At 42.7% G+C, this 23,810-nt stretch overlaps 1 protein-coding gene across 7 annotated transcripts in view; it reads left to right on the forward strand.

Moving 5' to 3' along the window:
• Positions 1 to 23,393, forward strand: part of KCNT1 (potassium sodium-activated channel subfamily T member 1) — a 132,977-nt gene extending 109,584 nt beyond the window's left edge. For 3 of the 7 annotated variants that reach the window (XM_060757348.2, XM_060757351.2, XM_060757352.2), the window contains 16 exons: positions 975 to 1,124; positions 1,855 to 2,093; positions 5,482 to 5,698; positions 7,280 to 7,385; positions 8,013 to 8,185; positions 8,291 to 8,362; positions 8,494 to 8,628; positions 9,929 to 10,040; positions 11,120 to 11,221; positions 11,576 to 11,659; positions 11,888 to 12,016; positions 13,094 to 13,114; positions 13,734 to 14,040; positions 16,609 to 16,671; positions 20,887 to 20,971; positions 22,517 to 23,393. In XM_060757348.2, the coding sequence (XP_060613331.2) occupies positions 975 to 1,124; positions 1,855 to 2,093; positions 5,482 to 5,698; positions 7,280 to 7,385; positions 8,013 to 8,185; positions 8,291 to 8,362; positions 8,494 to 8,628; positions 9,929 to 10,040; positions 11,120 to 11,221; positions 11,576 to 11,659; positions 11,888 to 12,016; positions 13,094 to 13,114; positions 13,734 to 14,040; positions 16,609 to 16,671; positions 20,887 to 20,971; positions 22,517 to 22,637 (2,116 nt within the window). In that variant the 3' untranslated portion in view covers positions 22,638 to 23,393. Of the gene's footprint in view, positions 1 to 974; positions 1,125 to 1,854; positions 2,094 to 5,481; positions 5,699 to 7,279; positions 7,386 to 8,012; positions 8,186 to 8,290; positions 8,363 to 8,493; positions 8,629 to 9,928; positions 10,041 to 11,119; positions 11,222 to 11,575; positions 11,660 to 11,887; positions 12,017 to 13,093; positions 13,115 to 13,733; positions 14,041 to 16,608; positions 16,672 to 20,886; positions 20,972 to 22,516 lie in introns of those variants that run through there. The other 4 variants (XM_060757350.2, XM_060757355.2, XM_060757349.2 and 1 more) reach the window with 3 other exon arrangements.
• Positions 23,394 to 23,810: the final 417 nt, after the last annotated feature.

The raw sequence follows: 23,810 nt of genomic DNA on the forward strand, positions 1-23,810 counted from the left end.
CAATTTATGGTTTTTGATGTTTGTAATTTATAATGCTGTCTGTGTGATTCTTAGCCACTCCAAGCTCTTGGTTACAAACAAGAAATAATAGTAACAGGAGAAGCGTTCTGTAGGAAAGGAATGATGGTACAAAATATGGGGGAAATATGGACAAAGAAGAGGTAATGAAGGATAAAAAAAGGCAGTGTGGTTTGAGTGTTGGGCAAGACTCTGGGAGACAAGTGTTCAAATCCCAACCATGGAAAGCTGATGGGTAACCCTGAGCATGTCGCCTTCTCAGAATAGAAGAAAACATTGGTGAACCTTGTTCTTGAAAGAGCTGTTTGACATTAGAATATGGAGCCTCTGAGATTATTGGAGTCTTCTTCTCTGAGCCATCTGAGGACTCTGATTATGTCTTTCTGCCTGGCAGAATGGGGTTGGATTAGATAGTTCTTAGAGCCTCTTCCAAGTCTATTATGCCTCTAAATCTGTGGTTCCCAACCTGTGGTCCGTAGACCACCAGTGGTCCACAAGAACTAAAATATGGTCCGCGGTCACATTGTTACTACACCGTTGCAATGGAAGACTGTTGGTCTTGCAAAACCCTCTTATAGTGCCAAGGCTTATTAAATAGGGTTTTCTGTGGCAAGCAGATGGTGACTACTGGATGGCATGTGTTCTGTATCAGAAACTAGAGCTGATGTGGTCTATCCAATGCAATTTTCTGAATCAGCACCCCAAATAACCAAACCGAATCTAAAGTTGAACAAAAACTGGTTCATAACCCTTTTGGTACTAATGTTGGAGAGTGGTCACTGGTCAAAAAAAAAAGATTGGGAACCACTACTCTAAATAAAAGCAAACCCTAGGATAGGAATGACGTAAGTTGGAGTTGACTTGAAGGCACATAACAATAACAACCACCAAACCATGGTTTCAGATTTTGAGTTCCAACCCCTCAAGTTCTGCTGTTCTCTTTAATCTGCTTTCAGAGAAGGACAGGAATCACCGGAACAGTGGCAAAGGATGTATGGCCGCTGCTCAGGCAACGAGGTCTACCACATCCGAATGGGCGACAGCAAGTTCTTCATGGAGTATGAAGGGAAGAGCTTCACTTACGCGTCTTTCCATGCCCACAAAAAGTGAGTGAAAGCATGGGATGACTCTCTGGGTGGGAAGATATGGCCTAGGACACTCAACCAAGAATGGGCAATTGGTGACACTCCCTTTATTTTGGATACATGAGCTAATGGTAAAGGAGTGGTAGCCTAACATCACCCTAAGTTGCTTGCGCCTGCTGACTGCTAGTTGGTAGTCCCAACCAGAGAAGATCCATTGACTCAATTGTTGACTGGTGAATGAACCCATAGATTGATGTCATTGGTCCCATGGGTCTATTCTCATTGAGATAAATTTTAGGTCAATATTCAGTAGCAGGGATATTGGCATAAACAAATGGTAAAAATAAAAGAGACAAGACTGATACTGAATAAATAGACTAGAACAGAAAAGAAGAAAATAGTCTAGAGAAAATATATTGAAAATACTTAGATTTAGAATGGGGATTGGATGGAAAACCCAATGGTGGGCCCTCAGGTCTCCATGGAACCCATCAGCTCTAACTCCTCAAATAAAATAAAAAATATATGGAGGAAAATGCAAAGAAATTAACCCACATTTCCAAGCACAAACCATCTCTGAAGCTATCAAATAAGATCCCTGCCCCATAATGTCATGTATCATCCATATCCAGAACTCCATATGGCTTGAGTAACAAATTCAAGGTGAAAGTAGAGCATGACATATATAAATGTTGGGTCATAGCATGGGGACTTTGATCGCAGAACATCAGGGAACATGTCCTCCTTCCAGGTACGGTGTCTGCTTGATGGGTGTCAGAAGGGAGGACAACAAGAGCATCCTTCTCAACCCAGGACCGCGGCACATCATGACCGGCTCCGACACTTGCTTCTATATCAACATCACCAAGGAGGAGAACTCAGCCTTCATCTTCAAGCAGGAGGAGAAGCAGAAGAAAAAAGGCTTTTCAGGGAGAGGGATCTACGACGGACCCTCAAGATTGCCGGTCCATAGCATCATTGCCAGCATGGGTGAGTTGCCTCTGGCCATTCCCAATGAAAGTCATGTTGTAGCCTAATCAAGGTGTTGTCATTTTTAGACCTGTTCCTGGGGCCATTTGGGGTGCTGATTCAGAAAACTGATCTACACTGTAGAGTTGATGTAGTTTGACATCACTTCAACTGGTGTGTCTTGATGCCATGGAGTACTGGGAGTTGTAGCTTTGCAAGGCCTTGAGTCTTCTCTGCCAAAGCATTCTGGTGCCTCTCCAAACTACAACTCCCAAGCATTGAGCTTTGACAGTCAAGGCAATGTCAAACTGGATTCATTCAACAGTGTAGATGTAGCCCAAGTGGCAGAGAAGGCAGAGATAGGGATCTAAATACAGAGCAAATGGCGTCCCCCATTTTTATCCCTTCCTCTTTCTTCTTGTTTGTTCCGTGCATCACATAATACATTCACAAAGCTCTCTTAGTTCTCTGTGTGCCTCTGTTTCTCTGTGGGGTGTTTTGTGCAAATGACGAGGGGCGGAATGACTACTTCTCCCAGAAAATGAGTCTGCAGGGATGAAAAACAAGATTGCTTTGGGCTATGCCTGATTATAATTATTCACCCAATCACAGCAGTGGTGGCTACGAGCTTCTATTGCATGAAAGGCAAGAAATCAACTCTGGATTTTAGTGCAAACTCTAGAGACGACGTCTAGGATGCAGTGAAGCTTATTTCCCTAATAGATTCAGCACATTTAGCTCAGGCTAAAACTTGGAGTAGACTTAGCACACCATTTGCCTGGAAAGGATAGACACCAACTTCCATTTCAGTTCAGAAAAAGCATCAGACGCCAATAACAATTCTGTTTGTCATGCAGTGCGTCAGTAAGCATCATTCTCTCCAAGGAGAATGTGTGGCACGTGAAACAAATATGAGGAATGAGCCAGGATTTCTCTGAAGATATTTTTTCTAAGGGGATTTTTTTCTTTTTATCTGCAGCTCAAGAATAAAAAGTCTCTGCCCCCCCCCCCCCAACTTCACTAGTATCCAAATGTGGGTGTATTGGGTAATTGTGCCAAATTTGGTCCAGTGAATGAAAATACATCGTGCATATCAGATATTTACATTATGATTCATAACAACAGCAAAATTCCAGTTATGAAGTAGCAATGGAAATAATTTTATGGTTGGGGTTCACCACAACATGAGGAACTGTATTAAGGGGTCACGGCATTAGAAAGGTTGAGAAGCACTGTAGTAGATAAATTTCTGCTCATCAATATGATTAATGGGACATTGGATCTTCGGAAACAATGTCTCTGAGATGCCCTTATTTATGGCAATCCTATCTTGGGATTTTTCTTGGCCATTGCTTCTGAAATGGAAGCTGATGGTGGTCATGTTGGAAATTCATTTCCATCATAGCAGAAAAAAAGCTCTCTGGCCTATGTCATGTTGCCTAGAGAACACAGTAGCTGACATGCAATGGTTCTTTTTAAAAGATATATGTGTGTGTGCATGTGTGTATTTTTTTCCACCTTTCCTGAATCATCGCTCCCCCTTCCGCAGCCTTGCCTCCTTTTCCTCCCACGCAGCAAGTCATTGAAAGGTTTGTTTCTCCTCGAAGCAGAATCAAAGATTATGCCAAACGTCTCCTGCCTCTAACCTCCTTGCTCTCTATAATTATTTAAGGTCATGCCAAGAACGTTGCCTATAAGGCTGGATACGTGTGTATGGGGGGGGGGGGGGCAGTAATAATGTGCCTTTATGTCTCAATACGATCCTGCTCATTAACCCACCCACAGGCACTTTGCCGAGGAAAGAACAGGCCTCGTGTCACCTTGGAAAAGAGCTATTTTAAAACACCACAAATCCCAGGGAGTCTTCCCAGCTGGAGACTTCAAATGTAAACCATGTTGGTTCTCTCCCCTTCTAGACAAACATCCCATCGGTTTGTTGTCGAAGGCTTTCATTGCCAGAATCACTGGATTTCTGTGTTTTCTGGGCTGTCTGGCCAGGGTGCAACCTTCACAGTTTTTTCTCCCACCCTGGACATTCCACAGATGTATAAACCCCACTTGCCTAGTTTCCAACACACCTCACAACCTCTGAGGATGCTGGATGTGGGCAAAACGTCAGGAGAGAATGCTTCTGGGACATGGCCAGAAAGCCTGGAAAACTCAGAGATAGCCCAAAAATTAGTCTGATTTCTTCTAATATAGATGAACAGAAATGAATCCAATTTCACCTGAAATATGCAAGTAGAAGTGAGTCTAATTTCACTTTAGTAGACTCCAAGATGGACATAAATCAGGAGTGTAATGCAGCAGCTCAAAAAGCCAATGTGATTCTAGACTGCATCAACAGGACAATGTTGAGATTGAGGGGTCATTTTTGGTTTTCCCTAGACATTAAGTCCAGTCGTGTCCGACTCTGGGGTGTGGTGCTCATCTCCATATCTAAGACGAAGAGCCAGTGTTATCCATAGACACCTCCAAGGTCATATGGCTGCCATGACTGCATGGAGTGCCGTTATTCTATTTTGGTCAGACATCTTTACCTTGGAAGACAACATCCAGGTGGAAGGTGTCCAGAGAAAGGCCACCAACATGGTCCAGAATTTGGAAGCTTAGCCCTACGAGGAGCAGTTTAGAGAGCTAGGGATCCATTACTTATAGAAAAGAAGGCTGAGAGAAGACATGAGAGCCCTGTCTAAACACACTATATAACAACATTTGAATATTTTCCTGTTCCTGGTTTGAAAGTGTTATTTCCTGTCTAATTGTGTGGTCCTTCCTTTGAAAGCTATTATTATACTCCAAAAACATTGTTTTTGTGGCTACCACAAAAATGTCAAATAAGTTGAGACACTTTTCAGACATTCATTGAAAAACTAGAGCAAGAAGTGCTGCAGGATGTCCCTCCTCAATAAACCTCTTTTTTTTGCAATTAAAGCAACTTTCCCCATGTTTTTATGATAGAACCAAGGAGGAAATAATGACATTTAGAACCCAGGAATAAGAATTGTGTTACACAGTGGTATTTGAAAGGAGGTCATACTGAAAATGGAGAAACCTCGTTTCCTGCAGCTCTAAAGACAAGGGCACAATGGGCAATTGATTCAAATTGCAGGAAAAGAGATGCCACTGAATCATTAGGAAGAACTTCCAGATGGAAAGAGGTGTTCGGCAGTACAGTACGCTGCCTTGGACACCAACTGAGTCTCCATCCCCGGAGGTGTGTAAGCAGAAGCTGGATGGCCATCTGTTGGGGGTGTTTTGATTGTGTGGCAGAATGGGGTTGCACTAGATGTCCCTTGGGTCTCTTCCAACTTGGCGATTCTATAAGTTCAGTACAGAACACACCAAAATGCCCATACTGAATGAGTGTCCTGAGTCCTCCTGTTCTGCTCCCTCCTTTTCTTCCCAGGCACCGTGGCCATGGACCTGCAGAACACGGAGTGCCGTCCAATCAACAACAGCAAGCTCACTTTGCCAGCGGAGAACGGGTCCGGCAAACGGAGGCCCAGCATCGCCCCAGTCCTGGAGGTGGCTGACAGCTCGTCCCTCTTGCCCTGCGACATGCTCAGTGACCAGTCGGAGGACGAGATGACCCAGTCGGACGAGGAGGGCCTCCCGGTCATAGAGTCAGTGAGCCCTCTGTTTATGTTTTTGGTTTCAAACCTGATCTGGGTTTACCACTCTCCTAGAATCCCCAAAATGATGGATGGTGCATTTTAAAACTTTTTTAAAAAAAGATTGTCAATGGTTTTAATCCTATTTGTTGTTTCACGCAACGAAGAAGAATACTTTAGGGTGTATCTATGCTGTTGAATGAATCTACTTGAATTGCCTTGGTTCAATGCTATGGAATCCTGGAGGCTGTAGTTTGACAAGGCCTTGAGTCTTCTCTGCCAAAGAAGTTGATGCTTCACCAAACTACAAATCCCAGGATCCCACAGCATTGAACCCTGACCATGAAATTAGAGATGACCCTCTCAAATAGGAGCTCTGGGGACAGCTTTCCCTTTGGCTTTGGCTCAGCAATAAAATCACAGTATGTCATGAATCTAATGCACACCCTAATTTTAGCAAGGTCATTTAGGCAAAAATGATGAGCATTAATTTGAGTAAACAGGGTAGTTATTTACCCTATTTACCATATGCAGTCAACTGGCAGGTGGCACTATAACCATGTTTCTTTTCCCTTCTTTGATGTCTGTCTGCAAAAGGAACAGCCGCTGTGACTAATGGAGTGTCAAAAGGTTCATAATTGACCTGCTTTGATAGCGATCGCTAGAGGGCATGCCATTTCCAAGCCCTTGGGAAAACTATTGCTCTCAAAGATCACACTCCAAGATTCATAAGGAAAGCCAAGTGGCTTTTTGAGTGTGAAAAAAAGCTTCTGGAATTGTATCCTCAAACTGAGTAGTCCCATTAAGAACCCAGTTCGCTGTTGTACAGCGGCGTTGCCATGCAAATTAATTATTATTTCCCCCGTAATAACGGCCCATTTGCATAAATTAACCCTCCCATTAACTGTTTCTTTCTGCTCAATTTCAGCTCTATTGCTGGGTAGCATTCTCCCAGCTTTGATTTGTGTCTGAATCCCAGCAGAGCAATGGGGAGAAGGATGGATGAATTTTCTGTAGTTAAGAATGGTGCCACATTGCCATCTTGTGGTGATATCTGTGATGGTTGAATGATTGGGAGGAAAGTGATGTCAAACTGCATCAATTCCACAATAGGAGCCCCTGGTGGCGCAATGGGTTTAACACCTGTGCCGGCAGAACTGAAGACCTACAGGTCGGAGATTCAAATCTGGGGAGAGCGTGGATGAGCTCCCTCTGTCAGCTCCAGCTTCCCATGTGAGCACATGAGAGAAGCCTCCCACAAGGATGGTAAAACATCAAAACATCCTGGTGGTTCCCTTGCAGATGGCCAATTCTCTCACACCAGAAGCGACTTGCAGTTTCTCAAGTTGTTCCTTTGAATTTCCCAAGTGCCAATTAAATCCTCCAAATATTACTTCTCTTAAAAAAATAATTGAGGACCAAGTTAAAATTGCTTGCCCTGATTTTCAGAGTTGTTGGAAGGGCAGATATCATCTTAAGTTTTGCACAATGTACTATTTATTCCAAGGGGTATTAAGGACAGAAATGGTGGCCATCCCCCATCAATGGCAAGGCAACCCACATCTTGACCAGTCTTCGTTTTACACCCTGTAGGTACGTCAAGGGCTATCCACCCAATTCTCCTTACATTGGAAGCTCTCCCACACTGTGCCACCTTCTGCCTGTGAAAGCCCCATTCTGTTGTTTACGTTTGGACAAGGTAAGCTTCTCTGAAGTCCTTAAATTGGGGAGTTACCCTTTTGTAAGGTTCAAAATTGTATTGAGATGAAGCAGCAAACCTGGATATATTCGGGGACTATTTCATCCTAGATTTTATGTGTTTCGTCTACCACAGACATCTCAGTGTATCTGACTCTCTCCATTGGTGTGGAATTTGCATGGTTCTGCCCACTGCCTCTCCCATGACCCTTTTCTATTCTTATCTATGGCACATAGCAAACAGAGGAATTGATCAACAACTGAATATATTGGAGAGGTCTGGGGAGAATTCACCATGATTTATAGGAGTTGTAGGTCCTGGGATGTATAGTTCCTCTGCAATCTAAGAACTGCACTCTGAATTCCACCAATGATGGATCTGGAACTAATTTGGCACACTCAACCCCCATGACCAACAAAACACTGGAGGTCTTTGGAGGGATTTACAGGAGTTGTAGTTCACCTACACCCAGAGCAAACTATGAACCCAAACAATGATAGAACTGGACCATACTTGGCATGCACAACCAATATGCCCAAATTTGAATACTGGTGGGTTTTTAGGCAAATTGGAAACAAGAGTGTGGCATAAAATCTTGGCCAAAATACTTTCCCTTCTTCTTCGCAGGGCTGTAAACACAACAGCTATGAAGACGCCAAGGCCTACGGGTTTAAGAATAAGCTGATAATTGTGTCGGCGGAGACGGCCGGGAACGGCTTGTACAACTTCATTGTCCCTCTCCGTGCCTACTATCGGTCGCGGAAGGAGCTGAACCCCATTGTGCTGTTGCTGGACAACAAGCAAGTATTGATTCCCTTTTCTCCCAAAGAAAGATTTGGGAAACCAATGGTCACATCAAGACAAAGCCCAACGAAACACTCATCTTGTTTCCTTCTTTTTTGCAGACCCGATCATCACTTTCTAGAAGCCATTTGCTGCTTTCCAATGGTTTACTACATGGAAGGCACCATTGACAAGTAAGCCACTTTGTCAGCCAATTAGAGCATTGCAACTTGCTTTAGGGGTTTTGTTTCATGCCCCCATTTTTTAAGGTCCCAGCTCTGCTCAAATCCTAATCCTAATCATTCCATACTTTTGGGCCTTTCAGCCTGGATAGTTTGCTACAGTGTGGCATCATTTACGCCGATAATTTGGTGGTGGTTGACAAGGAGAGCACCATGAGTGCCGAAGAGGACTACATGGCCGATGCCAAGACCATCGTCAACGTCCAGACCATGTTCAGGTACGTTTGCCTTTCCTATGTCTCTTCTCTCTGCCAGTCCAAAACGTTCTTCTCGCAACGGTTAAGAAAGAGGATTCTAGGGCCACAAGTTGGAGATCTTGCCACCATTTGGATGCAGTCCTGAATATTGCAAGGATGTCCACAATCCAAACAGTGGTGGATAATTTATTTATTTACTTTGTTTTATATCCCGCCCTCTCTCCCTCATAGAGGGACTCAGAGCAGCTAATGGACTTCTGCAAATAACTTATGCTGGTGACACCAGGGCTGATGTCCACTATGTCTCCTGTGTCATCCCTCCCTCCAGCAACAATATAGTAATATATAATACTAATATTGTGCTATGCTAATGATTACAATATAATACAATATTACAATGTAATACAATATAATACTAATAATAATACAACAGAATAATTGTGTATTATATATTAGGTAAAGGTAAAGGTTTTCCCCTGACATTAAGTCCAGTCATGTCTGACTCTAGGGTGTGGTACTCATCTCCATTTCTAAGCTGAAGAGCCGGCATTGTCCATAGACACCTCCAAGGGAATGTGGCCAGCATGACTGCATGGAGTGCCGTAATATTACTAAGAATATTGCAGTATAGCAATATAGAACAATATAGTAATGTATAATACCATTGTTCTATGCTAATAATATATTATATATACATATAATATCTATAATAATATTATAATGTAATGCAATATAATAATATCAATAATACAATATAGCTGTTGTATATTATATATTGTTTACTGCAGTGTGGTGTTGTGGTACATTGTAGTAATGTACAGTATACTACTGGTGTTGTGCCATGTTGGTAATGTAGTGTATTTTATATACATATAATATTGATGGTGATGTTATGATGTAATGCCTCATAATATTTGCCTCATATGTGTATTGTAATCTGCTCTAAGTCCTTCCGGGGAGTTAAAGCAGAATATATTTTATGGAGGCTGCATGGGCACCTTTATTGCCTTCCCATAGAAGCAGTACCTATTGATCTACTCACATTTGCATGTTTTCAAACTGCTAGGTTGGCAGGAGCTAGAGCTAACACCCTGATCTGTGGCTTCGAACTGCCAACCTTTAGGTCAGCAGATTCAACATTTCAACGGTTTAACCCATTGCACCACTTCGCCCCCCCCCCTTAATATCTCATGGTGTCTCAACCAATTCAAACCAGTTTGTGGCAGTCACAAAAACTAAGTTTTTGTTACATAGTGTAATCAAATCCACGAATGTGGAGGTCTGACTTTAAAGTGTTTGCTTTCTCCCCTTCTTTTCCTAGACTCTTCCCAAGCTTGAGCATCATCACAGAGCTGACGCATCCGTCCAACATGAGGTTCATGCAGTTCCGGGCAAAGGACAGCTATTCCTTGGCTCTTTCCAAACTAGAAAAGGTACGGCAGGTTATTGTGGGCCTTCAAGTAATGTCTGAGTCATTTCCCTTAGGCAAAGCTCTTCGAGGATTTTCTTGGCAAGATTTGTTCAGAGGCAGGTTTGCCTTAGTCTTCTTCTGAAGATAACCGATGATGCAGTTGTGTCTGATTGACCTTGACTTGCCCAAGGTGACCCATGTGTCTAAGTTGTTGGAAACAACAACCTTCTTCAAGCCTCCACTAGATATTTACTATGTGTATAATTCAGATTGCTTACTGTATTGTATACTTGCGTATTGGTATGCAATTAACTCTATGATGTTGTTGGAGGAGCTGCTGATCATGTGATCAGATCTGGGATTGTTCAGGACTCAGACTCCATTTTAGAAACAGTATGCTTTCAGATGCCAGTAGAAACAATACAGTTTAGAAGTCAGTAGAAACTGAATGCTTTAGAGAACAGAGTCTCCATTAGACTCTCAGATCAGAGAGATGCTTTGGACTTTGGACTATTATAAGAAGGATGTCCTGTGTTATCTGCACAGAGAAAGTACTTCAAATCTTATCTGTAACTGGATTTATATGCAAAGTACCTATATGCTGAATACATGAAGTTTGTGAGTAAACCAACTATGTTACTTTTAATGAAGTCTACTTATTTCTGGTCAACTGAAAAGAACAGTTCTGAAACTCTTCTCTCTCTCTCTCTCTCTCTCTCTCTCTATATATATATATATATATATATATATATATATAGTGCATTGACATATCTTTGTCAAGAGATATCTAGGTATATCCGTTTAACAACTGAAAAACCTAATTGCCTTGCATGAATACTAGTAGATATTTAGCACCAAGGAAAAGGTTGACTCAACCGAGTTTTTAACTCTTCCCAAGGAGATTCCTGATTTTCTCAAAATGGTGGAGAATGCCATTTTCCAAAAGGTTATGGCATCATTTTTCCAAAATAAAAGGGGGTTCAAACTCTGGTCACCAGAGTCCTCGCCCAGTGCTCGGATCATTGTACCATGGAGGCAGGAGAACAAGGCAAAATTGGCTTTAGTTAGATGTAATCTTATTCCTCTGTTGTCCTTTCACAGAAAGAGCGAGAGAATGGCTCCAACCTGGCCTTCATGTTCCGGCTTCCATTTGCCGCCGGCCGAGTTTTCAGCATCAGCATGTTGGATACGTTGCTTTACCAGGTGAGAAGACCAAGAAGAAGTATAGTCCTTATGAATTAGAGCCACAGGGATTGTAGTCCTACTGCAGAAATGTGAGCACTGTACATGCTCCATGGCTGCTTGCAGCATCTTGTGTTATTTTAAAGAGATGGTTTGGTGTTTTTGATGTGAGGCAGATCCAAAATAGCATCACTGTACAAGAGGGGGATCTCTGAAATCTATTGCTGGGAAATCTGAGAAAAGTAAAGCTTATAAAAGAAACATCTCTCCATGCACTGTATGTGTCCTAAGCACCACACAATCCTCACTTTTGAAATGGGTTAATCTGATCCAAGATAGTATGACATTGTTGATGGATCCTCTTCTTCCTTACAGTCATTTGTGAAGGACTATATGATCACCATTACCAGGTTACTGTTGGGCCTTGATACCACCCCTGGGTCTGGCTACCTTTGTGCTGTAAGTGTTGAGTCTTCTTGCCCTTTAATATGGGAGGAAAGGGGCAAGCTTTGGGGTCCATCTCTGCTTGTTCCATTTTTCCTCCATTAGAACCCCTCAATGGAGGTGATTCCATAGACTCACACACTATTGCTTATCTCCAGAAAGAATGTTCTTAAACCATGGAGTGCCTCAACTCATTCTCTCTAAAGAGGTCCAGAACATATCTTTCTTCTCTTTACCAAACAGATGAAAATTACTGAAGATGACCTATGGATCCGGAGTTATGGTCGTCTCTTCCAGAAACTGTGTTCCTCCAGTGCTGAAATCCCCATTGGCATCTACAGAACAGAGTCACACATGTTTTCTACCACAGATGTAAGATCCAGAGACAGCAGCCTCACTTTTCTTTCCTCAGTCCAGTATTAGCTAGTGACTTATTTAATTTTTTATTTATTTGGCATTATACTAAATTACCTTTGACCAGAAGCTGGCCATTTTGAGTGCCTCTGGTGTCAGTGTGAGACGGTCCTCCATTGTGCATGTGGCAGGGTCAGGGCTGCATTATAGTGAGTGGTCTGTGGTTCACTCTTCTCTGCACTCGCATGTCGTGGACTCCACTATGAAGCCCCATTCCTTAAGGTTGGCTCTGCATCTCATGGTGCCAGAGTGCAGTCTGTTCAGCGCCTTCCAAGTCACCCAATCTTCTGTGTGCTCAGGGGAGAGTTTCTCATCTGGTCTTAGGCACTTATTGAGGTTCTGGGTTTTATCTGTCCACTTTTGAACTCTCGCTTTTGCTGAAGTGTTTCTGCAAGTATCTCTGTAAATCTTAGGAAGCTATTTCTTGATTTAAGGCATTGGTATGCTGGCTGGTATCTGAACAGAGGATGGGCTGGAGATGGCAATGCCTTAGTCCTTTCATTACAGGCTGATACTACTTGACAGATGTCAGATGGTGCAATACCGGCTAAACAGTATAATTTCTGCAGTGGCATAGGGCGTAGACATCCTGTGATAATACAGTATGTCTCATTAAGAGCCACATCCACTGTTTTACCATGGTGAGATGCATTCTACACTGAGCATGCATATTCAGCAGCGTAGCAAAGCAAAAGAGCAGATGTCTTCATTGTCTCTGGTTGTGATCCCCAGGTTTTGCCAGTCAGTTTTCGTATGATATTATTTCTAGCACCCACTTTTTGCTTGATACTCAAGCAGTGCTTCTTGTAAGTCAGAGCACAGTCCAGGGTAACTTTCAGGGATTTGGGTGTGTTGCAATGCTCCAGTAAGATTCCTTCCCAGGTCATCCTCAGAGCACAAGACGCTTGTCTGTCCTTAAGGTGAAAAGCACATGTCTCTGTGTTATTTTAGTTAGCTTTTACAGAAGTTTTAGGATAGTGATTAGTGTTTATTTGTCTGTATTTTTCCAAATTCTCTTCTATTTCTCTTCCACAGCCTCATGATCTCAGAACTCAGGTGAGCATGGTTTCTGCCCATATTTCTATGCATGAATATTGATGTTGAAAGTAGTGCAGAGTTGATATAAGGTGCAGAGTTGATACCTAATAGATTAAAGATGATATCTAGTCCTTTGAATATACTCATTAATGAATTCTGCATTATTAGCATCATTATTAGTCATTCAAAGTGACTGCCTCTAAAATAGGTTCAGCACTTTGATTGTTCCTTTAAGGTCTAGAATGAAACCTAGCATACCTTCACAGACCCATCAGCCATCATTGCAAGGATAGAAGTTGTTGATTTCCTCCTCTTTCACTATACTCTTTTGTTATGGCTAACATAACAAAATATGTGTGACATTTCATGCAATAACAAACTCCTCTTAAAATGGCAGAGGAGGTGGGACTGAGTGACATCACCACTGGCCTCTGGGAAGTGAAAGGGGTGGGAAAAAGTTAGTGGTGTCTTGGTTCCTAAGACCATTGGAAAGATGTGTTTTCTTATGGTCTTGAGCGACCCCTTTGAAAGGGTCATTAGACCCCCAAAGGGGTTGTGACCCACAGGTTGAGAACTGCTGCTTTAAGTATTAGGAAACTGCTAGCTGCTTGCCTTTATGGCCTACTGGTGTTCCCAGTCACAGATCTCAATCAATGTGGAAGATTGTGAGGACACCAAAGAACTGAAGGAGCATTGGAACGCCAAAACAAACCACCACCGAAACTCGTGTCCTGCCGATCCGACGGAGCACCCATTGCTTCGGCGTAAAAGCATGCAGTGGGCTCGCCGGCTCAGTCGGAAAGGGGCCAACAAACATGCACCTAAGACAGCTGAATGGATAAACCAACAGAGACTCAGCCTCTACCGGCGGTCGGAGCGGCAAGAGCTGTCGGAGCTGGTGAAGAACCGGATGAAGCACCTGGGCTTGCCCACAACAGGGTACGGTAAGTGGGGGATCCTCTTTGTTCAGGGAATCTCTGAAGGTGCCTCTTGGTTCATTTCATTTCCTGTCTGCACCAACATGGCAGTGGAGGGTTAGTAACTTCCAGGTTGCAGTATATTGACACTGGGCTATATTTCAGAGAGCTTTCCGAGGTCCTGAACCTACTTTAAGGATATCATCCAGCACCTTGGATAGCTTAATTAATACATAAAATCCACAATGGATTAATTGCATCCCTGAAATAAAAGATTGATGAAGGCTGCAAGATGTTTCTTAACATCTCTTATTTCAGGGGTACATTGTGGATTGTATGTATTTAGGGAGCTATCCAATGTGCTGGAACATATCCTTAAAGTAGGTTGAGAACAAATTTAGCAAAAAATTACATCTTGGAAAAGGACATTTCCACGCCATTTGGAAACGAAATTTGAAAAGGAAGTAATGAAAACTCCATGGTTGAGGATGGAGTCCTCGGTGAGACTGTCTTAAAGTCAAAATATTTTTTAATGGGAGGTGATCCCTTCTGTGTTAGGTTGCAATAACAAGCAATTCATTCCATAGCATTCTTGCTTTTTTCATTCTTTTTCTTGATAGATTTCTTTGCATGTCATCCTATGCTTTTAGCTCTTTCTTCTGTCACAGTTTTGATGCCTTCTTTCGCTTTCGAGACTCAAGGGATGGTTGCCAGTCTTCATTTGTGTGCAGTTCTTTTAGCTTGAAACAGAATTGGGCCCCTGCAATGAAGTTGCCAATTTTGAGGGTCAGGAAAACATCTGAACAAACCAATAAGGATATTAGTTTGGTTCCCCAGATGTACAGAAGGGGAGGGAGATGAAAGATATTGAAAGGACCTGAGATATCCTTTTTGAAGACCTGAAATCCTGAAAACTACATGGATGAGTCTTTCCAGATAAAACTAATGAGAAAATAGCTGCTTCTACATCAGTAATGAGATCAAACAAAAGTTTAACACCAGTATTTTAGAGAGGTGTCAGAGCAAGAGAATTTGTCATGAATATTTTTTAAACATTTGTTTTAAAAATTGCAATTTCAGTGTGAGAGGGTATATCGGAACTTTTGTAGTTTTCCACAAACAACCACATTGGACATACAGATTTTATGTCACTACATTGAATCCACAAGCAACCTATAGTTTCATTGGCTAACAAAGAAAGAAAGGGGAATTGCATTTTTACTCAGCATTCACATTACACATGCATATTCATTCATATTACCATATCTTTTCTCCCTCCTTGGAGAAGCACCTGCGTAGGCCAGGCCCCACTCTCCCTGAAGCCTTCCAATGCACAGTTCCAAAACTTCCACAATGCATTCTCTTTCCCTAAGAACAATGCAAAGGATCAGATCTCCCTGCAAATGTATCATGACTCCAAAACACATTACTTTCTCTTCCCTTGAGAAAATGGGGCCAAGTGTCCATAATCCTGCTTTCCATCGCAGATCTGACACTCCCCAAATACATACACCATCTCTTTCCACAGAGCATGGCGGGTGAACAGTGCCGCTGTCTGTCACAATTTTTGGATTGTAATAAGGTCTCTTATATAGCAATATTTTGCTGATGTTATTCCAAAGTTGTAACTGAATGATAAATGTTTTTCCAGTTTGTAACATGTTGATTCCATATCAGTTCCTGGCAGATGTTGACTCTTCCTAATTGTTGTTGGTAAATGTAGGGAGCCTTGTGTTGACTTCTTTCTTAACAGAGGGAACCTTGTGAGCATTTCCTTAACTTAAAGAACTATTCTCTCTTATAATTTAAACATGTTGTTTCTTCTCAAGAGTTCATCAGGTCAGCAATGTCAACAGTTAATCATTTGTCACCATTCTCATCAGCAACTTTTAATTATAGTCCATGAATTCTTCACCTCCTTCTTGCAGTTTTCCAGGCCTCATCTTTTTAGAATTGTATCTTCAGCCCAATTAGGCCCCATTCATAATCTTTCCTACAATTCCATTCAAACCATACATCATATTGATCCATGACAAACCTGGGGGGGGGGGGGGGGGCACGGACCTGAACTCTAATGGTTGATCATTAATAATGTCAAGGGAATGGACCCAATAAGTCTTTTCAAGGCATTGGTTTCACCTTGAGATTCCTCTAGATGTTTTCTTGGAAGGATGGCAAAAATGGATCAATCAAGGCTCAGTGCCCCTGAAAGCAATCTGTTTTATGCAATCTTTTTCAAAAACTTCCTTTGCAGCATATCATTTCTCAGCATCCACGTCTCCACCTCACTCTGGACAACACACGCATTTGGCTTCCTTTTTTCATTTGTTTCCATTTTCAGTTGCTTTTATTTTCTCTGTACGTGTACATATATGTTCGACTATGTTGTTGGCCATAGAATTGCAAAAGCTGGATAATTTCTTCTGATTTGCTTCTCGCTGATCTTTCTCTTTCTTCTCTTTTTCTCCGTTTTGTGTCTGTGCCTGTTTTCTTTTCTTTCTTTTTGATTATGTTTTGGTTGTCTGTTTCTCATTTACTTTCCTTTGGTTCCTGTTATGTTCCCTTTTTTCTTTCCTCCCTGTGTGTATTCTGTAGAGGATGTAGCAAATTTAACAGCCTGTGATGTGATGAATCGGGTAAACCTTGGATATTTGCAAGGTAAATCACTTCTCCTCGGAGAGTCAGGCTTGACTCAGGGTGTCACAGCATGACAAATCCCTATAAGACAATGTGCCAGATGGGTAGCCATTGGGGTTGGCATCATACAGTTGGGTGGTTCGCAAACTATCCTCCATTCACAGTAGAAAACTTGATGGTTTTGTGATAGAAAGGCTATGTTTTCCTTTGGTTCCTTCTAAATTTCCTTCCCAAGTTGATCCATCCTAGAAAGTGCTTGTTGCACTCTAGCACTGAATCACCTTTTCACCCAGCACTACATCAGAGTCCAATAATTCCATCTAAAAAAATTTTTTTTTAAGAAAGCAGATGAAAAGAGAAAAAAAGACCAAGTCCAAAAGGGTCAGTAGAACAGAAAATACAAAATAGCAATAATCCAAAAATCTCAAAGTACATAAAGTCAAGACAACCAAAGTCTACAGCAGTTCTTCCTACATAAAACCATAAACACATAGGGTTGTTGTAGGTTTTTTCGGGCTATATGGCCATGTTCTAGAGGCATTTTCTCCTGACGGTTTCGCCTGCATCTATGGCAAGCATCCTCAGAGGTAGTGAGGTCTGTTGGAACTAGGAAAGTGGGTTTATATATCTGTGGAATGACCAGGGTGGGGCAAAGAACTCTTGTCTGTTGGAGCTAGGTGTGAATGTTTCAACTGACCACCTTGATTAGCACTTGATGACCTGGCAGTGCCTGGGGCAATCTTTTGTCGAGAGGTTATTGGATGTGCCTGATTGTTTCCCCTCTGTTGTTTTGCTGTTGTAATTTTAGAGTTTTTTAATACTGGTAGTCAGATTTTAGCTATATCCGGGCTACAGACCTACCAAGAAAATCCAACAAATGCTACGTTCAGCAAAGGACAAGAGGGATCCTCTCACCTCTGCAGGAGTCTACCGTATACCATGCAGCTGTGGACAAATCTACACAGGGACCACCAAACGCAGCATTGCCCAAACACGAATTAAGGAACATGAAAGGCACTGCAGACTACTTCAACCAGAGAAGTTAGGCAGAGCAGAACACCTGATGAACCAACCTGGACACAGCATATTATTTGAGAACACAGAAATGCTGGACCAATCTAACACCCACTATGTCAGACGACACAGAGAAGCCATTGAAATCCACAAGCATGTGGACAATTTCAACAGAAAGGAGGAAATCATGAAAATGAACAAAATTTGGCTACCAGTATTAAAAAAAACTCTAAAATTACAACAGCAAAACAACAGAGGGGAAACAATCAGGCACATCTAATCACCTCTCAACAAAAGATTGCCCCAGGCACTGCCAGGCCATCAAATGCTAATCAAGGTGGTCAGTTGAAACATTCACACCTAGCTCCAACAGACAAGATATATAAACCCACTTTCCTAGTTCCAACAGACCTCACTACCTCTGAGGATGCTTGCCATAGATGCAGGCGAAACATCAGGAGAAAAAGCCTCTAGAACATGACCATATAGCCCGAAAAAACCTACAACAACCCAGTGATTCCGGCCATGAAAGCCTTCGACAATACATAAACCCATACTTTTCCAATATAACCCCTTTCAGGAAAAAAAAAACAAAGGCTTGAACCAGAGCAGGAAACTTGAGAATACTTGAATCAAAGACTTGAGAGCAGAGACAGGAGAGCCATCCTTTATGGCAATGTAGTCTCCTCTGAGAGGCTTGAAGCCCATACCACTTAATTTAAGCCCAGCCAGGCACCCATGAAATCATGCCAAAGGCAGCTGGCCTTCGAGGTCTTATCTTGGATTCTCCGAGATTATCTCGTTTGTCTAATTTTTACTCCTTGTGTTCTCAGGCCTAATCTAGTTTCTTGAGAACACTCTCCATCAACCCAAGGCCTTTTCTCAAGGGAACTAGACCTTTCACTTTGCTCTGTTGCCTGGAAATAAGCACAGAAATCCACAACATTGGTCTCATCTGCCTGCAACTCTCTTCGATCAGTCACAGACTCCTTATTTTGAAACCCATCATCCCCCCCCCATTCTCTGACCCATCAACAGAAAAATCCTCTGCCGCTTGCAGAGCTACAACAGTGCTTAAAATAGCAAAGATTTATAATACACTATGTAACACAATTTTTGTTCCTGGGTTATGAATGTCGTTTCCTAATTGGTTCTATCATAAAATTGTGGAAAAGGTTTATGAAACTGCAAAAACTTTGTTTCTGCAAGAGGGACATCATGCAGAGGCACATTTTGCTCTAGTTTTTCCCCAAATATCTTCTCCAGACTCTAATTCAACACAATTTGTGGCAGCCACAAAAACAAAGTTTCCGAAGCAGAACAACTACTTTCAAAGTAAGGACCACACAATTAAACAAAAGTTAACACTTTCAAAAAGGGATTTTTTTTTCAAATTTTGTTGCATAGTGTTATGGAAGAAAGTCAAAATAGACAAAAACAAAGGCAAGCTCATAGTTAAGGTAAAGGTTTCCCCTTGACATTAGGTCTAATAATGTACAACTCAAGAGGTGGTGCTCATCTCCATTTCTAACCTGAAGAGCCGGCGTTGACCATAGGTGTTGTCCATAGATGCCTCAAAGGCATCTGTATGACTGTATGGCGTGCTCTTACCTTCCCGCCAAAGTGGTACCTATTGATTTACTCACATTTGCATGTTTTTGAACTGCTAGGCTGGCAGAAGCTGGGGCTATCAACAGGAGCTCACCCCATTCCACAGATTCAAACAGCTGACCTTCTGGTCAGCAAGTTCTGAAGCTTAGTGGTCAAACCCGCTGCACCACTATGACCCACATTTGTTGTTTACCAGTTAATAAATAAAAGCTTGACTTGGTATAAGAAAGATTCACTCAATCATGGTCTTCAGCGGAAGTTTTCCTTTTAGCCTTCGGATCATTTCTCTGTAGGACTCCAGTCACTGAACTCAAGAACATTTGCCTACAGATATGGACCCCTTCTACACTGCCATATAAAATGCAGATTATCTGCTTTGAACTGAATTATATGGCAGTGTGGACTCATATAATACAAAACAGATAATCTGGATTATATGGCAGTGTAGGAGGGGCTGTAGGCTCTGAGACATATCGAGATACAAGCACACATTTTACTCTGAGCTGCAATCTTCCCTTTGGTTCAAGAAATCAGGCAAAGATGGGGAATTCAAGGACTATCCCACAACTTTTAGCAGTCCAGCAAGCAACACTAGAGAGGAGAGAGAATGGAAGCTGCAATGCAAAAACATCTGGAGGAAAATTGCATATTGTTATGTTATTCTGACACCATTTCAATTCCTAATAATGGTACAAAAAGGAAATAAGTTGAACCCGCACATTATGTTGGCTAGGTAGGAAGCAAACCAATACAATTCAACAACAACAATCAGGAAGATTGGGGGTTGGAAGACAACTCTAAGAACTAGCTATCCATCTTATGATTTGCAAACATTTTGCTTGCATGTTCATGGTTGAAGGGCCCTGCCATCACTGCTTTGCCGTCTTTGTGTCTCCATGCATCTGTTGTTGAGCAAGGCGGCTTCATTTCCCCAGATTTCTGTTACAAAACTCATTCTGAGCATTTCAATTGAGGAGGGAGAATGTGGATGTTCCATTTGGAAGTGGGGATTTCATTTGGAGTTTTAAGGACAGCTGTGAGTTACTCCTGGGCTTTCCATGAGAATTTCTGCATGCCTTGTGGTAGAACCCGATAACGTAGCCCTCAAAGCATCCTATTAAACCAGTGGTTCTCAACCTGGGGGTCCCCACATTTTGGCCTTCAACTCCCAGAAATCCTAACAGATGCTAAACTTGCTGGGAGTTATAGGCAAAATCACCTGGGGACCCACAGGTTTAGAACCACTGCATTAAACTCTGATTGGGAAGTGGAAATGACTGAGATTCTCCTCCAATGTTGGATTGCATGCCATGCTGCATGCAGAAATGTGCATCGATAGCTGCTACATTTCATGGTGGCTCCAATGTGATCCTGAGCCAGCGAAAGGAACCAAAATAAAACCTTTTGGGGGCTTTCCGATATTTGAACCTCACAGTCCATGGCACCCTGTATCAACTCCACGTTCAAACCTGCATGTAGACATGATAGACAGTTCAGCTGTGAACACAAGGGATCCAACATCTAACAGGTTTCTGCCCACAGTTTTGCAAAGAGTGTATCCCAGCCCCCCCTTGCCCCCAAGTACCACTTTCCTGTGTCTTTTTCTTGCAGATGAAATGAACGACCACCAGAACACGTTGTCCTATGTCCTCATCAACCCCCCTCCAGACACACGGCTGGAACTCAACGACATTGTGTATGTAAAAAGCATAGAGCGTATTTTGGAGGCAATACAACACACCACAGAAATAGGTCATGGAAGGAGGGAAGGTGAAATGGGAAGTAGGACTGGGGAATCTATCTGAACTAAAAATTGAATTGGTCAAAAAGGAGTCAGCTGAAACATCATGGTGGTTTTATCATCCCCCTTTGTTTTCTAATTAGAGTCCAAATGGGCTCTAGGACAGTCATTCCCCAATTCTGATCAACCTTGGTGTACATAAGGCATGGGGAAGGGTTGGTACTGGCTGTGATTAATGGGAAATGCATCCCAAAACATCTTCACATGGATGCACAAGGAGGCTTCTTCTCCTTGAAGTCCAAGATTGGTCTCCAAGTCCTTGTAGTAAGGTGGCCTTTCCTAATCTGGCCTCTTCCATAAGTGTATGAGCACCCAGTGTGCATCAGAAGAGCCTGGTGCATGTTGGAGTAGCAAACACATCCTGACATTTCACTAATAATCCTAAAATCCTAGAACTGGAGGAGACCACCCCCCCAGGGCCATCCAGTCCAACCCCCTGCCATACATGAAGACACAATCAAAGCACTCCTGATAGACAACCTCTGTGGGAAAGCCTCCAGAAAAGGAGAATCCATCACAGTCTGAAGCAGCCTATGCCATTCTCCAACAGCTCTTACTCTCAGGAAATTCTTCCTAATCTTTCCAGTTGAATCTCTTTCCCTGCCCTGGTATCTAGAGCAGCAGAAAGTCAGTTTTCCCCTTCTTCCTGCTCCTCAATGGGACACCCTTTTACATCTTGAAACATGGTTCTTATGTTCCCTCTCTAACTTCTCTTCTCCCAGCTAAACATCCCCCAGGAGGAAGGGAAAAGAGAAGGGAAAAGGAGAAGCATGGAAGGAAGAGTGGAAGGGAATGGAGGGAGGGAGGGAAGGGAGAAGGAAAGAAAGACAAAAGGGAAGCAAGGAAGGAAGGAGAAAGAGGGGGAAGACAGGAGAAAAGAGGGAAGGAAGGACAAAAGGGTAGAAGGGAAGGAGGGAGGGGAAAAACAGAGAAGGAAGAAAGGAAAGATAGGATGATGAGTGAGAGGAGGGCCTGAGAAAAGAGCCCAAGGGGCTGCATCCAGCCCCTGGGCCTGAGTTTACTCATACCTGGGATAGACCTTATCAGATCCAGATGATTAAATATGGTTTTCTGTGGATGAGCAGATGGCGACTACTGGATGGTATATGTTCTGTATCAGAAACTAGAACTGCTGTAGTTTATCCAATGCAATCAGCACCCCAAATAACCAAACCGAAACTAAAGTTGGCCAAAAACTAATTTGTAACCCTTTTGGTACTAATGTTGGAGAATGGTCCCTGGTCAAGTGGTCCCTGGTTTTTAAAAAAGCATTGGGAAGCACTGAGTTACTTGAATGTCATTTTAATGGTAGCACCACCGCTATCCATTCCAGGGGGCTTTGTGGCAATAAGAGGGCCAGAAAATGCCCCGAAAACAACCTGGGGCTACATATGGCCCATCTGTGGATGCTATTCACATGATGTTTCTGCTTCTGTCCAGGTACTTGATACGGCCGGACCCTTTAGCCCACGTGGAAAACGAGACTCACAGTCGAAAGAGCAGCTGCGGTCACAAACCGGACCCTTGTAGCCCTGAAACGAGAGACGAGACACAACTCTGAGCCCCTCCCTCCTTTTTGCACGGATCGCAAATGCCTTCCCTTCTCCTTCATGCATGGAACTCTTGCGGAATTAACAACAGACTTTGGCACTGAAGGGGCAGAACAGTTTTCTATGGGGACATTATGATGAACTCCATGTCATATATATAAATATAAATACATTTTAGAAAAAAAACAGAACTGATTGACACAAACTGTTGATTGGCCCCTTGACTTCCACTTCACCCTTGTGGCATCGAGACCAGTCAGATCTTCAGAGCCGAGACCCCGATCCTTTGGAGACTGGACGATTTGCACAAGTCTCGGTTCGGAAACTTTTCCCCCCATTTTGGAGGGATGGGGAGTGGGGTGGAAAAGATTAAAAAGGTGCAGCGATTTGTGAAAAATGTCTTCATTTGGTGTTGGTCAGAGGGACGTGTCCCTAATAATAATGGTGCTTTGTTGGAAGCCACATTCATCTCTGACCAAGAAGGGAAGCCATGCTCAACAATAGTAGCCTGGGGAATGATTGGTGTTTGGGTGAGGTGGTGCTGTCTCAATAACTATTCAATGTAACAGGTTTGTGGTAGGTGGGAGGTAGATGTTTCTTCTCTGGGGAAATCCTACTTATAGGATATGTATCTGCAAGTACATTTCCTGCAAGTGCAAGTAGGGTCCTCCTTGCAGGATACATAACTGACAAAAGAGTGGATTGGCAGCCATTGTAGCAGATTAGAGGCTTCCATCTGGAGAGGATGACTAAAGGCTTCAACAGTTGGTCTTTTTGGTGTCAGTTATTGCTGCCCTAGCTCCCCAGCTGGTGCTTTATTTTCAGTCGCTTGGTTTCTCCTCTTCCATCAGAAAGGGCAACTGGATCTGGATTTTCTGAACTTCAGGGCACCAGGAGGTTGCCCTCGTTGTGGTGGTGGTGTCCATCTCTTCACAGACATCTCCCTGAGAATCTGCATCAAGCATTCTTCTGCAACTTTTGCTAGAAATTGATACCTCCTTCTGAGGGGGAGTTCTTTTCATAGAATCATAGAGTTGGAAAAGACCTTGTGGGCCATCCAATTCAATCCCGTTCTACCAAGAAGCAGGAAAATCTCATTCAAAGCATCCCCAACAGTTGGCCATCCAGCCTCTGTTTAAAAGCCTTCATAGAAGGAACCTCCACCATACGCCGAAACAGAGAGT

Source organism: Anolis sagrei, chromosome 11 (genome assembly GCF_037176765.1).
Source record: "Anolis sagrei isolate rAnoSag1 chromosome 11, rAnoSag1.mat, whole genome shotgun sequence".
Classification (NCBI taxonomy): domain Eukaryota; kingdom Metazoa; phylum Chordata; class Lepidosauria; order Squamata; family Dactyloidae; genus Anolis; species Anolis sagrei.